Here is a 13966-nt window from a genome sequence, read left to right on the forward strand (position 1 = left end):
TTTAATATCAATAAGTGCAAGGTGTTACATTTTGGAGTGCAGAAATATAAGGCTGTGTACTATATCTATGATGCCATACTGCAGGAAGTGGCTGAGATTAGAGATTTGGAGTGATGGTTGACAGTAGACTGAAGTTTAGAGAGTGTATTGCTACAGTTGCAAAGGTTGCACATCATAGTGCTGCTATGATAAGAAGTACTCTAACATGCAAGGATAAGGAAGTGATTGTGCCACTGTATAAGACAATGGTCAGACCACACTTGGACTATTGTGCTCAGATCTGGTCACCTGGTTTTCAATGTGATGTGGAAACATTGGAGAGAGTCCAGAGATGAGTGACTAAGACAATAGCAGGACTTTGGAATGCTAGCTATGGAGAGAGGTTGAAGAAATGTGGATTTGCAGAGTTTGGTGGATAGGAGCAAGAAAGGTGATATGATAGAGACCTTTAAGTCAGTGAGGAGGTTTTATCAGATTAATCCAGAGGGGGGATTATAAAAAGAGTAGAAGGTGAGAGGGGAAGAACCAGAGGTCATTCCTGGAAGTTATGTAAAAGTGTGGTGAAGAAGGGTGTGAGGAGTATATTTTTTACATGGAGAATTGTCAGTAAATGGAATGCATTACCAGAATGAGTTGTTAATGCAAGGAGTGTTAAGGACTTTAAGATTCTATATGATAACTATGTTGTCAGTTGAATGAACTTCCCACGATGAGTCTGTCGACTCCATGGAGGGTATAATAATAATAATAATAATTATTATACCCTCCATGGTTATAATAACAATAATTATTATAACCTCCATTATCATAACTTACATAAAATTTTTTTGTGTAAGTGTCTAAAAAAGGTCAATCAGCTGCTCATTTAAAACATTTTGGAGAATTGTATGTGAAATTTTGCCACAGAATTTGAAATACCTTCAATAAATTTTAATAATTTCATTTCTGTAAGAAACTGATGTATACTGGCAAGAAAAAAAGATTTTTCTTTAGTTCTTTCCAGTTTCATTTTTCAAACTGGAATCTGAAATTATCAGTAAAAATACAGATCCAAGATTATAGACTCTAGATACCTTAATAAAAATTAAGCAAAGTGCATTTGTTTGCTGGAATTTTTTTTCTACAAAATGTTTTTCTACAGAAAGTTCTGTATACTGAACTCACTGTCAAAAACTTTTGCTGTTGTTCTGCATCATAGTAAAGCATATCATTCACATTGAGAGTATTTTTCAGATATGAGTACTTGCAGTTTTATTAATGTCCCTTAGAGTGCTCATTAAAGAGAACACAAAAGACTGATGAGTAGTCAAAATAACCAAAATAGGGATCCATAAATTTAAATGTGATTAAGAAAATTAGCCAACAGTGAAATTCTACTGCATCTGATTAGCATAGGGTAAAAAATTCAGAATGGTACTGTTACAAAATGCACCTTACAAGAATGGGAAAGACTGGACTAAAATCTTTTAAAAATCAGAAGCCTGAGTTTTGCACACCGATTCTATAAATTTCTGCAAATCAAAGGAAATAAATCATCATCATCATCATCAAATTCCTGACATGTACCCTCAACGGGTGTACAGGTAATAAATATCTAAATAAAAATGTAAATATTACTTACTTTGGAAAGATTGTCACATCTTGCATTAATGGCCTGAATGAATAGTCCGCTAGCTGCTGGATTACGATGGATGGCACTACAGAAATATAAAACAATTATAAGAGTGGGTAAAAAGAACTATTTACAAATGTGATTTAACAATATAATTTTTTTCTTTGCTGATACCAACATGTATTATAAAGTTTAATACATAATGCAACTACTTTAAGAATTAACAACTTTAATTAAATTTAAGTTTGATTAATTTTGTTTACTGTATAGTAATCATCCATGAACAATTAGCTTTATTAATAATAACATGATACCTAGCAGAACTAAGTATCTATGAAAATATATGCAGGCTAAGTATAAGATAAAAAAAAGACAATCTGCAAGTAGAAGTGAGTGTGTGCATGCGCGCGAGAGAGAGAGAGCTCTACAAATTGACTAAAAATGCATTCTTCCAGGTACATCATGAATATTTAGAGACTTTTTTATATTTTGATTTATCACCTAAATATCAAGATGATATTCTAAGGTTAGGTGGATTTGCAGATGAGAGTAACATGGATATGTGGCTAATGTGTCTTCATGAGAGAACAGTTTATGGTACAAAAGTGAGAGTGGAGAGAATGTGTGTTGGAAATGTTTCATATGTGAGTGCAAGAAATGCAAGTTGTGTGGAAACTGGGAGAATGAAGTAACTAATATTAATGACGTACAGAAAGATAGCAAAAGTATTGTAGAGGAGGAGTCAATGATAGTGTGCAACATATGAATGACAGCATCACAGAAGTGACTGAAAGTAATATGAATGATGTGAGAGTAAGGAATAAAATAGCAAGCTTATGTGGAGTCCTTCACAAGACAAAATGTGAGCTAGAGTAATTGGAGAAATGATTGTCGTGTGATACATCAGGAAGGAGAAAGAAAGAAAAAGTGAATGGGAAAAGTATGAAATTGCAAGAAATTAGGATTAAGGAGAAGGTATTGTATGGAGATTCAATGATAAGAGTTATACTTAATGAGAAAGTGACAAAAGAATGTTCCCAGGTGTAAAAATGAAGGATGTTAGTAGAGCTGTTAGTTTGCAGAGAAAAGTGAAAGAATTATTGATTGTTTGTTTGAAAGAGATGCTAATAGAAGCAAAAAGAAGAGGGAGAAAATAAACATTGTGAGTCTGCAGTCTCAGTAAGACGGGACTGAACTGAGGAGAACAGTCATGATTGCAAATAGTCAATGAGAAGACATGCAGGAGGATTGATGCAAATGGCTCCCCAACCATTAAACTAGACAAAAAAAAGCTAATCCTGCACCTACTCTACAACTGGCCATACATTCTTCTGATATAAAAAAAATTCCACCAACTTCAAATCTTTAATCCAGAATTTAGTTTTAAGCAGTACTGATTATCACAGATAGTTTTGACATTATTCTTTTCTTCACCAATATATTATTATTATTACGGGTATCTCCATGGAGTCAGTAGACTCATCGCGGAAGACCCAAACTAGCAAAACAATATCTGTCATACATCTTCTTGAATTCATTTACAGACGAAGAGCTCACAACTAAGTCAGGCAATGAATTCCACTCATTCACTGCCCTCCAGGCAAAAAACCTTGTTCTCACAAACTTGTTAACCACACTCTTCTTTAATTTTAAGGGATGACCTCTTGTTCTTCCATCACTATCACACAGCTGAAACATTTCCACTGCATCGATCCTATAAAAACCTTTCAGTAATTTAAATGTTTCTATCATATCCCCTCTTCTCCGCCTATCAACCAACCTCTGCAATCCACAAGCTCTCAATCTATCAATGTAGAGAGCATTTTTTACATCACTCACTAACTTGGTCACTCTTCTTTGACCCCTCTCCACAGCCTCCTCATCTCCAAGGAATCCAGGTGACCAGACCTGAACACAGTAATCCAAATGTGGAAGTATCAACACTTTGTAAGGGGAAATAATAACCTCTTTATCTCTGGATGTCAGTGTGTTCATCAACAACCAAGTAATCCTATGTGTAATCTTGGACACCTTAGCAATGTGTCCTCTGAACTTCATCTCCCTATCTACCAACACCCCTAAGTCCCTAGCCTCATCAATCTCTTGGAGTACTGTTCCATCAATGTAGTACACAGCTGGTAATCTTTTAATCCCAAAATGCATGACTTTACACTTTTCCACATTGAACTGACATCCATTATCTTTTGCCCATTCTACCAGCTTATCTAAATCATCCAGCAAACTTTCAACATCAGCTTGATTTTTTATTGTGCTACCCAACTTTGCATCATCAGCAAACAACTGAATATCTCCCTGTAAGCCATTTCCTATATCATTTATATACAAATTAAACAACAATGGCCCAAGCACAGAGCCCTGAGGCACACCACTGGTCACCTGCCTCATCCTGGACTCAGCTCCTCCATACACCATCTTCTGGTATCTCTTCCCGAGCCATTCTCCTATCCATATCACCAATTTAGTATCCATTCCCATCTGCTCCAATTTGTGCAACAGTGTTCCATGGGGTATCCTGTCAAAAGCCTTAGCAAAATCCAGAAGTAACACTGTGTAGCCAGTTCCTTTGTCCAACTCAGATGTTATTCTATTATGAAAAGTTAATAGATTGCTAAGACAGGATCTACCTTTAACAAAACCATGTTGGCCTCTATAGAGTATCATATCCTGATCCACCCATTCTTGAATTTTGTCTTTAACCAACTTTTCCAATACTTTTACCACTACTCCTGAGATGGTGATTGGTCTGTAATTAAATACCGCAGGTTTAGAGCCACCCTTATGCAAAGGAAACTTTGCCTAACTTCCACTCCCTAGGGACCATACCAGAGTTCAAACTTAAATTAAATATCCAAGTAAGAGGGGTTGACAATTAATTTGCACATTCACGCAACACCCGAGCTGATATTCCATCTAAGCCTACTGCCGTGTTTACATTTAAATTTTGCAATATATTAAATACCTCTGATTCTTTAGCTTCAATTCTCACATTAGTTATTGCTACAGGTACAGAGATATCCTCACGTGGGTGATAGACTTTTGAAAAGTGATCACTCAGTAACTCGACTATTACAACTGATTTTGTCACCTCAATACCATCAGCACCCACTAAAGTTATCCTTCCAAAGTCATTCTTCCTTTTACTTGCTACATAGTGGAAGAACTCTTTGGGATTACTCTTGATCTCTTTGGCTAAGGTCCTCTCATAATCTGATTTAGCTTTTCTTACTATGCTGGTAACCTTCCTAGCTTGAGCCTTGTACTGCTCATTGGTGTACTGATCGCCTTTCTCCTTGTAAATTCTCCATAGCATTTTCTTTTTTTGCACATCAAGCTTGATACTACTGCTCATCCATCTAACGCCTGCCTTCTTTGACTTCTTGACCATGGGGACACAATCTGATATTGCTTTCCTCAGATACCCGCTGATTTTATCCGATGCACTGCTAACATCTTTCCCCTGCAATATGTTCTGCAGGCTCACTCCGAAGCTTGTTATAATTGCTTAACCTGTAGTTCAGTATATACCCCTTCTTAATAGAAAAATCCACAGATTTTGCAACCTCTCAAGTCAATACCACATGATCACTTTCACCAATTGGAGGTAATAACGAGGACACCTTACTTATGCATATAATCTCTGAACCAATAACCAGGTCCAACACTCTCACACCACGTGTCCCTTCAGTTATGTGCTGTTTCAAGTAATTATCTCGTAGAAGATGTATGAACTCCATTTCCTTTTTGCTATGTGATATTTCCTGCTTCCAATTGATATCACCGTAATTAAAATCCCCCATAATAATCACTAAACCTGCACTCGTTGCACTAATTTGATGATGCATGAATTCAATATCTCCCCCTGTACTCCCTGGCCTACAGCATCCAACTGTATATTTGGTTGCATTGGTCACTATTTCACACAAGACTGCCTCAAATGAACTCTCATTCACATGTCTATCATCTTGATATACTACTTTCTTTGGCTGCAACACATCAGCTATCATCAACAGTACTCCTCCTCCTCCAATTCTATCTTCTCTATCCTCCCTGAAAATACTGTACCCATCACATTCAATTCCAGTGACCACATCTTCTGCTAACAGCCAAGTTTCACTAATGCCTACAACTTTTGGTGAGATTGCACTGACTAATGGCAAAAATTCTTCTCTCTTATTTCGAATGCTTCTTGCATTGGTATACAAAAATAGCAGATTCCCTCTAGATCTTGTACCGGCTTTAGAACTGATATATAAGTCACTAATTTCAGTAGTCCCATGCCAATTTTTATCCCCTCTCTTCTGCAATTTATTCTGCATATAAGGATCAATAAATATACAATCGGTGCTAAAGTTTCTCTCTCTTACACTCAACCTTTTCAATATTAGTTTCCCTGGCCAATTACTTCAACTTGTTCAGAAAACAGTAACTTCTTCAATCGCTTATGTCCCATGTTCAGATGCAGTCCATCTCTAGCATACACTTGTCTTTTTCCTTCAAACACACTCCAAACATCAAACAAATTCCAGACCTCTTTTTTTTTGCACATTCTTGCAATCATATCATTCATTATCATCGTTCGTCTACTTAACTCGTAATTGTCAAAAGGAAGCAGCACACACACACTATCCTTCCATTGACACTTTTCCTCTTCACAATATCTAACAATGTTCTTAAATCTTTTCCTACCTGATTTATACTACCACTCAGGTCATTTGTACCCACCATAACTATCATCTTGTTCTGCTTCGTGCCCTCTCTTTATTGCTAAAGTCACTCTTTCTATTGTCTCACCAGCCAAGCACTCCTCATGCATACCACTCTCCATACCCTTAATCATAGAATCACCATATATCTTACCACTCTTAACTTCATTCAAGTCCACACAAGCGTCACTCATGGACTCATTTTCTATGCTATTCAGCATGACTCTCCCAGTTTCATTACTCAACACTCTATTACTTACCCCCCCCCCCCCCACTCTCACGACATCTCGTTTCTTCTAGGCCACTTGTGGTTTTATTTTGTTGACTCCCAATCACTCTCATACTATTTATTACTGCATCATTCACCAAAGACTCACCCATACATAATCCTGTTCTAGTTACTTCAGATAAAGTAATCTCTATAGTCCTAATTTCTCTGTTTAACACATTAAACTCAGTTTTAACTTCCAGTATCTCCTTACTGAGCACTTCCAATTCCTCATGCAGAAGATGAAAGTCATTTTTTATTTTCATGAACTCCCGCTGAAGTTCTTCCACTACGGTCCCAATGTCAGCTTCCATTCCTAAACGCTCCAGCCTATCCCAACACTTCTCACATACATCGACATTTTCGTTCTTCTCATTTAGCCAGACCGACCACAGATCCTTCACATTCTTCGACGCATGCATGTAGCAGTTTCCGCAACACATTCATTGCGAAAAATCAAACGCTGAGCCAGCCTTTCGTGTAGAAGTCCTGCGCGCTGCTGACGTACGTTTCTTGTTGGACACCATCTTTACACGTTGAAGTAGTGAAACAAACGGCAGTGAAAACACAATATATACAACCCAGTTCCAAACAATAACACCACTGAAGGACACTTGCATCTAACCAATGCACAACTGCAGCACAATTTGAGACAAAAAGCCACACTATATTTAAATTTATAAACACGTTTTCTAGACTAACTAAACACGATCGCCACATTCACCAAGGACACTAGCACCACCCCTAATATCACTTTCTGACATCTTAATGTTGCTTAAAAATGTTTTGTCCCTACACATTACTGATCTCTTATTTTGCTATCCATGCCAAGTACTTCAATAGGTACTTTTTCCATCTCCTTCCATAGCCAATTTTTTTATGAAACATTTCAAAAAACATGCTTTTGATATAAGATGTGATAATACTGGAGTCCTTACAGATAACTGGTTAATTTGGAGGAAAACTGTTGATAGGTTTGGTCTGGTTTATTTGGATTTACAGCCAAAGCAACTCAAGGGTTATGAGGCCTGTGTATTATGTATAATAATTGCATGATTTCTAACGGTTGGGTTTCCTGTTCTCAGGGACGAAAAACCAGAGTTTCTGGGAGGGAAAAAAAAACCCTCTACCTCCGTATGAGACTAGCTAACTCACCTTCAGTTGAAAAGCCATGTTGATATGAAGTTAATAATGATGTAAATGTTCATATAGTACTATCAAAACAATATCATATATAATATCTCTCCCTTGAGAGTACATATCAGAAATTTGATAATGATGGCGATTTAAAAAAAATTGGGTATATGAAAATGTGAAACTTCCAAGATTCTTAGTTTCATTAAGTCTTAAAATTTCAGTCTAAAAGATCCACTTATTTTTGTGTTGTTTGTATGAATTATTACAATTCTCATATAACTATATAGAACTATTAAATCAGCATTTTTTTTTTTAATTATGTGCTGCATTCACTCCACTACAACTTCAAAATGGGTTAGCTAAGAATTTTTGTTTTCCCTGTTTTATTAATTATATATATATATATCTTATTCTTTTCTTATCTGAGAGATGATGGGTTGAGTCCCCTAAGGTAATCATGAAAGTCAGTTTTTCAGAATGCTGTAAAAGTAAATAGAGATGATAAAGGTGACAGGAAAACTGGTGAAAAGGATATCCTTGATGTATGGAGTAATTATTCCAAAAAATTACTAAATGAAACAATGAGTGCCAGCACAGTGGTAAAAAACACTGACCAGGCATGCAATCAGGAATAGGTACATATCTATACTTGAAGTAGAAAAATCCATCAAAAGCTTGAAATGTGGAAAGGCAGCTGGAGTAGATAATATTTAACCAGAAATGCTCAAGTATGGAGGTATAACAGTCTTAGGCTGCATTGCATAGTTCAGAAGGCCTGGATAGAGGGACGAGTTCCAGATGATTGAAGTAAAGCTCGTAAAAATATACAAAAAGAAAAATAAAACTGAATGTGAGAATTACAGAGGTATTTACCTATTGAGTGTGGCTGGTAAGATTCATGCAAGTATACTTGAGGAAGGATAGTGGAAGGGAATCTTGGTGAAGAACAAGCTGGGTTCAGGCCAAACAGAGGCTGTCAGGATCATGACAAATAGTTGAGAAGTCATGAGAATATGACAAAGATCAGTATTTAAGTTTTGCAGACCTGCAAAAAGCATATGAGAAGGTGCCAAGAGAAAAACTATTCAAAAGGCTACAGTTATATGGTGTCAATGGAGCATTATAATCAAGCAATACTTACCATAGATTATTGCGTATAATGCGAAAAATTTATGGTAAAAAATACTACTTAAAGTTAAGGGTTCGCATTATATGCAGATCCTAAAAAATATAACATCTTATTAGACTTGCACACACAATATATACTACCTAATGCCTATGCAATCAAATCTACTAGACCCACTCGCATTCGGTGACTAAGCATGCATCGTATCTGCGCATAAAGCCAGTAATGTAAGTAGTTCTAATGACAGAGCACAGTGAGATAGATAGAGCACAGTTAGGGTATATCGGTTTAACCACAGTTCATTTTAAATATTATTCGTTAAACAAACCTAACCTGAAAATGAGCCACCAGAAACGTAAACGTTCATCTTTTGAAGCAGGATTTAAACTGCATGTTGTGCAGTTTGCAGAAGAACATAATAACAGTGTTGCCATGAGAGAATTTGGTGTAGCAGAGAGTAATATTAGACTTTGACGTAAGCAAAAAGACAGTCTTGAAAAAATCCCCAAAATGAAACGTGCCTGTCGTGGAGATGTAGCATTATTTCCAGAACGCGAAGAAGAGCTAAATGAATAGATTTTGACGCAACGACAAGATGGCATTACAGTAACAAGAAATGCAATTCGTTTTCAAGCTCTACAACTCAAGAATGGTAAATTCAAGGACACAGCAGGTATTTCATCTTTTCTTGCTTTGCCTGGGTGGTGCAACAGATTTATGTAACGCAAAGCATTAACATTATGACACCGAACAAAAATTGTGCACAAGTTACCAAAGCAGCTTGAAAAAAAAGTGCAGTCCTTCCATAAATTTATCATAAAATTAAGGAAGTGTCACAGATATGAACTTTCCCAAATTGGCAATATGGATGAGACGCCCATATACTTTGATATGCCTGGGAATCGAACGGTAAACTCAGTTGGTGGAAAGACAATTCATAAAAACAATGCGACATGAAAAAACGCATTTAACCATTGTTCTAGCATGAATGGCAGACAGAACCAAATTAAAGCTGACAGTGATATTTAAAAGGAAGAAAATTCCGAAGCATATGAAATTTCCACCAGGTGTAATTGTTCGCGCCAATCAGAAAGGTTGGATGGATGAAGATGGTGCACAATTGTGGCTGGATCAAGTATGGAACATACGTCTAGGTAGCTTGTTACGTCAACAAAGCATGCTAGTCTGGGATATGTTCCAGGTGCATTTAACGGAGGCAAGCAAAGAGAAAGCATGTGAGCTACGCACAGACCTAGCAGTCATACCGGGTGGTCTAACTTCTGTTTTGCAGCCACTTGATGTCAGCTTGAATAAGCTGTTTAAAGATCACTTAAGTGAAAAATGGAGAGAATGGATGTCATCTGGTTTGGTGAAGATGACAAAGGGTGGGAATTTTCAGAAGCCTGAGATCACCCTAGTTACCAGCTGGGTTAAAGAAGCATGGGATTCGATACCATCTGAAATGATTCAATGCTCATTTTTTAAATGTGGAATGCGATTTAATGGATGGATCCGAAGATCACGTCATATATGAAAGCGAGGATGACACACAAATGGAGAGCATGAAGACGATGACGACAACTGCTACACTGATGACGCAATCCCTACAGATGAATTTATAAATGAAATGTTTGAAGACTCAAAAGATGAAGAATTTAAAGGACATTTTGTTTTAAAATAAATATTTCTTTCATTAATTCGTATTGTATTTTGACATTTTGTTTTAAAATAAATATTTCTTTCGTTAATTCATATTTTATTATTTATAATGTTATGGAACAAGATTAACAGATCGCATTATACGTGAGCATGGCATTTTCGGGCTAGTTTTCAAACAAAATTTCTAGTTTGCATTATACGTGGATCGCATTATATGCGAAAATATACGGTAGTCTTTATTTGAGTTGTAAGTCAGCAGTTAGAATTGAAAGAAGTACACGAAGATGGTTTAATGTTAAATCTGGTGTGAGACAAGGATGTACATTATCCCCTCTGTTATTCGTTATCTATATGGATCATATTAAGAAGGAAAGTCGTATTAAACCTGATATCAAAATTGGAGATGTTAATCTCAGCTCTTTAATTTATGCAGATGATGTTATATTTCTAAATAAATCCAGTACAAGTCTGCAAGATTCCCTGACTAAATTGAATAACTGTTGTAATAGATTTGGTATGAAAGTCAGCAATAACAAGACAAAAACAATGAAGATAGGCAGAAGTACTGAAAATATCAACTGCATTGTGAATGGAGAACCTATAGAACAAGTAAAGCATTTCAGCTACTTAGGCACGATTTTTGTTAAGATAATAAATTAAATAGGGAAATAGACAACAGAATCAACAATGCTGGTATGGTAAGAAGTCAACTGAATAAATTTATATGGAATGAGAGAGAAATTAGTCAAAATACTAACTGTTGTAATACAGTTAGTGTTTTGAACACTGTATACAAGACAGTGCTCAAACGAATTTTAACTCACGGATCTGAGAGATGGGTTAGAAATAAAACACTTGACCAAAGACTATTTGACACTGATAAGAGAGTCTTGAGAAAGATTAGAGGGGTGAACAGATGGCATCAGTGGCAATATCACATTAAAAACAAGGATATTAGGGAAGAACTTCACATTGTTAGCATCAAGGAATGTGTTAGCAGAGCTAATCTCAGGTGGTATGGTCACTTAAACAGAATGGGAGGGGAAAGATTAGCAAAATAAGTGTTCTCTGCCCAATTGGCCAAAAAAGACCCAGAGGAAGACCAAGATATAGGTGGTTTGATACAGTAAAAAGTGCCTTAGAAGATAGAAATATAAGATCTGATAATGTTGAAGTCTTGACAGGTAACAGATTGATTTAGAAGAAAATTGTAGATAGGAATTTAGTAATGATGTAAGTTTTTAATTATATATTGGGTTTTATCCTTTATCCAAGTGTTAGCAAACAAAGTTTGAGCCTGAAGTACTTTCAGGACTGGGGTAACTACTCGTGGTAAAGGGGTATAAGTTCTCATCATTTGCATTATCTCCCATAATGCAAAGCACATCTCCTTGCAGACATGTATAATGCTATGCATTAAGGGAAGGGCCACTACCCAGACCAGTTTTGACGTTTATTGAGGTCTCATCAGTGGGAGCCAGATGATGAGAACTTATACCACCTTTACCATGAGTTTCCCCAGTCCTGAAAGTACTCCAGGTGCAAACTTTGTTTGCTAACACTTGGATAAAGGATAAAACTCAATATATAATTATTAGTATAGCCAAGTGAAAAAAACTTATCTCTAATCCAGAGAATTTTAACCCTGCAGAGATTGCAGTCGAAAAATTCTGCAGCATAGGTCGCATGTATCTGAGAGATACATTCATTACTAATATGTGTTAAATGCGATAAAACTTAAACAAAAAAAAAAACAAAAACATTGCAAATATAATACATGATGGTTTATTTATTTGCAGTTAGAATCCAGAAATTATTGAACAAAGAAAAAAACAACCACTAAACCAATACTATACTGACATCGGAGTTTGCGTTTTTTCTCAGATACAATTTACTATCAAATATCACTTTCACTTTTGCATTCGACTCTATCATTCTCATCATCAGACTTGAGTAACAAAATCGCTGAATCTCTTCAACATCTGTTGGATTATCCAATCGATATATTTTTCCAGTCATTTTCAACTGTAAAAAAAAAAAAAAACTTAGGTAAGTAACTTAGGCTATGGTAATTCCGACTGGCATTGAAAATCGCCTTACGTCGGTCCGTAGGAATGGATCTCCGATGTAACTCGAGGACCCCCCCCCCCTGTATTTCATTTTGAATGCTCTGATTTTCTGTATTTCTTTCTGATTGAGTGTCCAAGTCTCAGCTCCATACATTACTGTAGGTATAATAATGATTTTAGAGAGTTTTAGTTTGAGGCTTTTTCAATACTGTTATTTTTCCATATTTTGTTTAATTTATTCATATTAGATTACCCTTTGTTAAGTCTGTATTTTACAGTTTCTGTGTTGTCGAGGTTGTGAGTAATACGACTGCCAAGATATGTAAATTGCTTTACTTGTTCAAGTATGTGATTTTCTACGTTTATTGAAATTTTTTCTGCTCATCTCTTCCTATCTTCATCATTTTAGTTTTGCTCAATTGATTTTCATTCCAAAAGTTTTGCATTCTTCATTTAAAATTTTTATTTTATTTTTTTTTCAATTGTTTTTCAGGTTCTGTAAGAACAATAACATCACGTCATATTTGATATAGTATTTGATATTTGATAATATTTGATATTTGATAACATCTGCATATTTGATATAGCTGATGTTCATACCATTTATTTGTAGACCTGGTTCTTCAGATATGGATTTGCATATCTGAAGAACCTTTTTCTTCTTCATTTATTTCTTTGAGATAAATAATAAATAAATTTGGTGAGAGTGGGCAACCCTTCATGACTCCTTTTTCTGCTTTGAATTTGTCTGTTTTTATTTTATTAAATTTGACAATTGCTTTGGTATCTTTATACACACACACATATACATATATATTTGTAATTTTTTAATTTAATTTTTTTATACAGTCCAGAAACTCTGCTCTCTAGAAGCCAAACACTAAACCAATACAATCCATTTCAGGGCCTCCAATAATAACTGGACATGGTCTCACAACAAACAATTTCTCCCAGCCAGACAGTCACATGTCTACAGTGGCATTTGAACTTCTAGCCTGCTGGATGGAAAGCAGATATGCTAACAGCTCAGACACGTAGGCTATTGATTGATTCAATCAGTTTCATGTTTAAAGGTATCTGTGGCATAAATCACACAATGAAAAAAAAAATAAAACATGATAACCGTGGTAATAAATTTTAATGAAAAGCATAGATATTTTACTGAAATTAACACTAATTAACAGTACAAAAAGCAAGTTTTGGTAGTTTACCATTCTTGGACATCCTTCTTACTCGCATAGCCTCTAGTACTTTGTCAACCAGTATACTGGGAACATACCTTTACTGGAAGATGTTATGCATCAAATGTCTGCTCATTACACTTCCCAAAAATTCACTGTTGTCAAGGCATTAATTAACAGAACAAATAAC

General features: G+C 35.8%; 1 protein-coding gene across 1 annotated transcript in view; it reads right to left on the minus strand.

Moving 5' to 3' along the window:
* Positions 1 to 13966, minus strand: part of htt (huntingtin) — a 1164033-nt gene that overhangs the window by 408829 nt on the left and 741238 nt on the right. Inside the window, exon 35 of the mRNA XM_090393484.1 lies at positions 1622 to 1697. Coding sequence (XP_090249610.1) covers positions 1622 to 1697 — 76 coding nt within the window. The remainder of the gene's footprint in view (positions 1 to 1621; positions 1698 to 13966) is intronic.

This window comes from Typopeltis vanoorti, chromosome 5 (genome assembly GCF_054136105.1).
Source record: "Typopeltis vanoorti isolate ZY-2024b chromosome 5, IOZ_Tvanoo_1.0, whole genome shotgun sequence".
In the NCBI taxonomy this organism is placed as follows: Eukaryota; Metazoa; Arthropoda; class Arachnida; order Uropygi; family Thelyphonidae; genus Typopeltis; species Typopeltis vanoorti.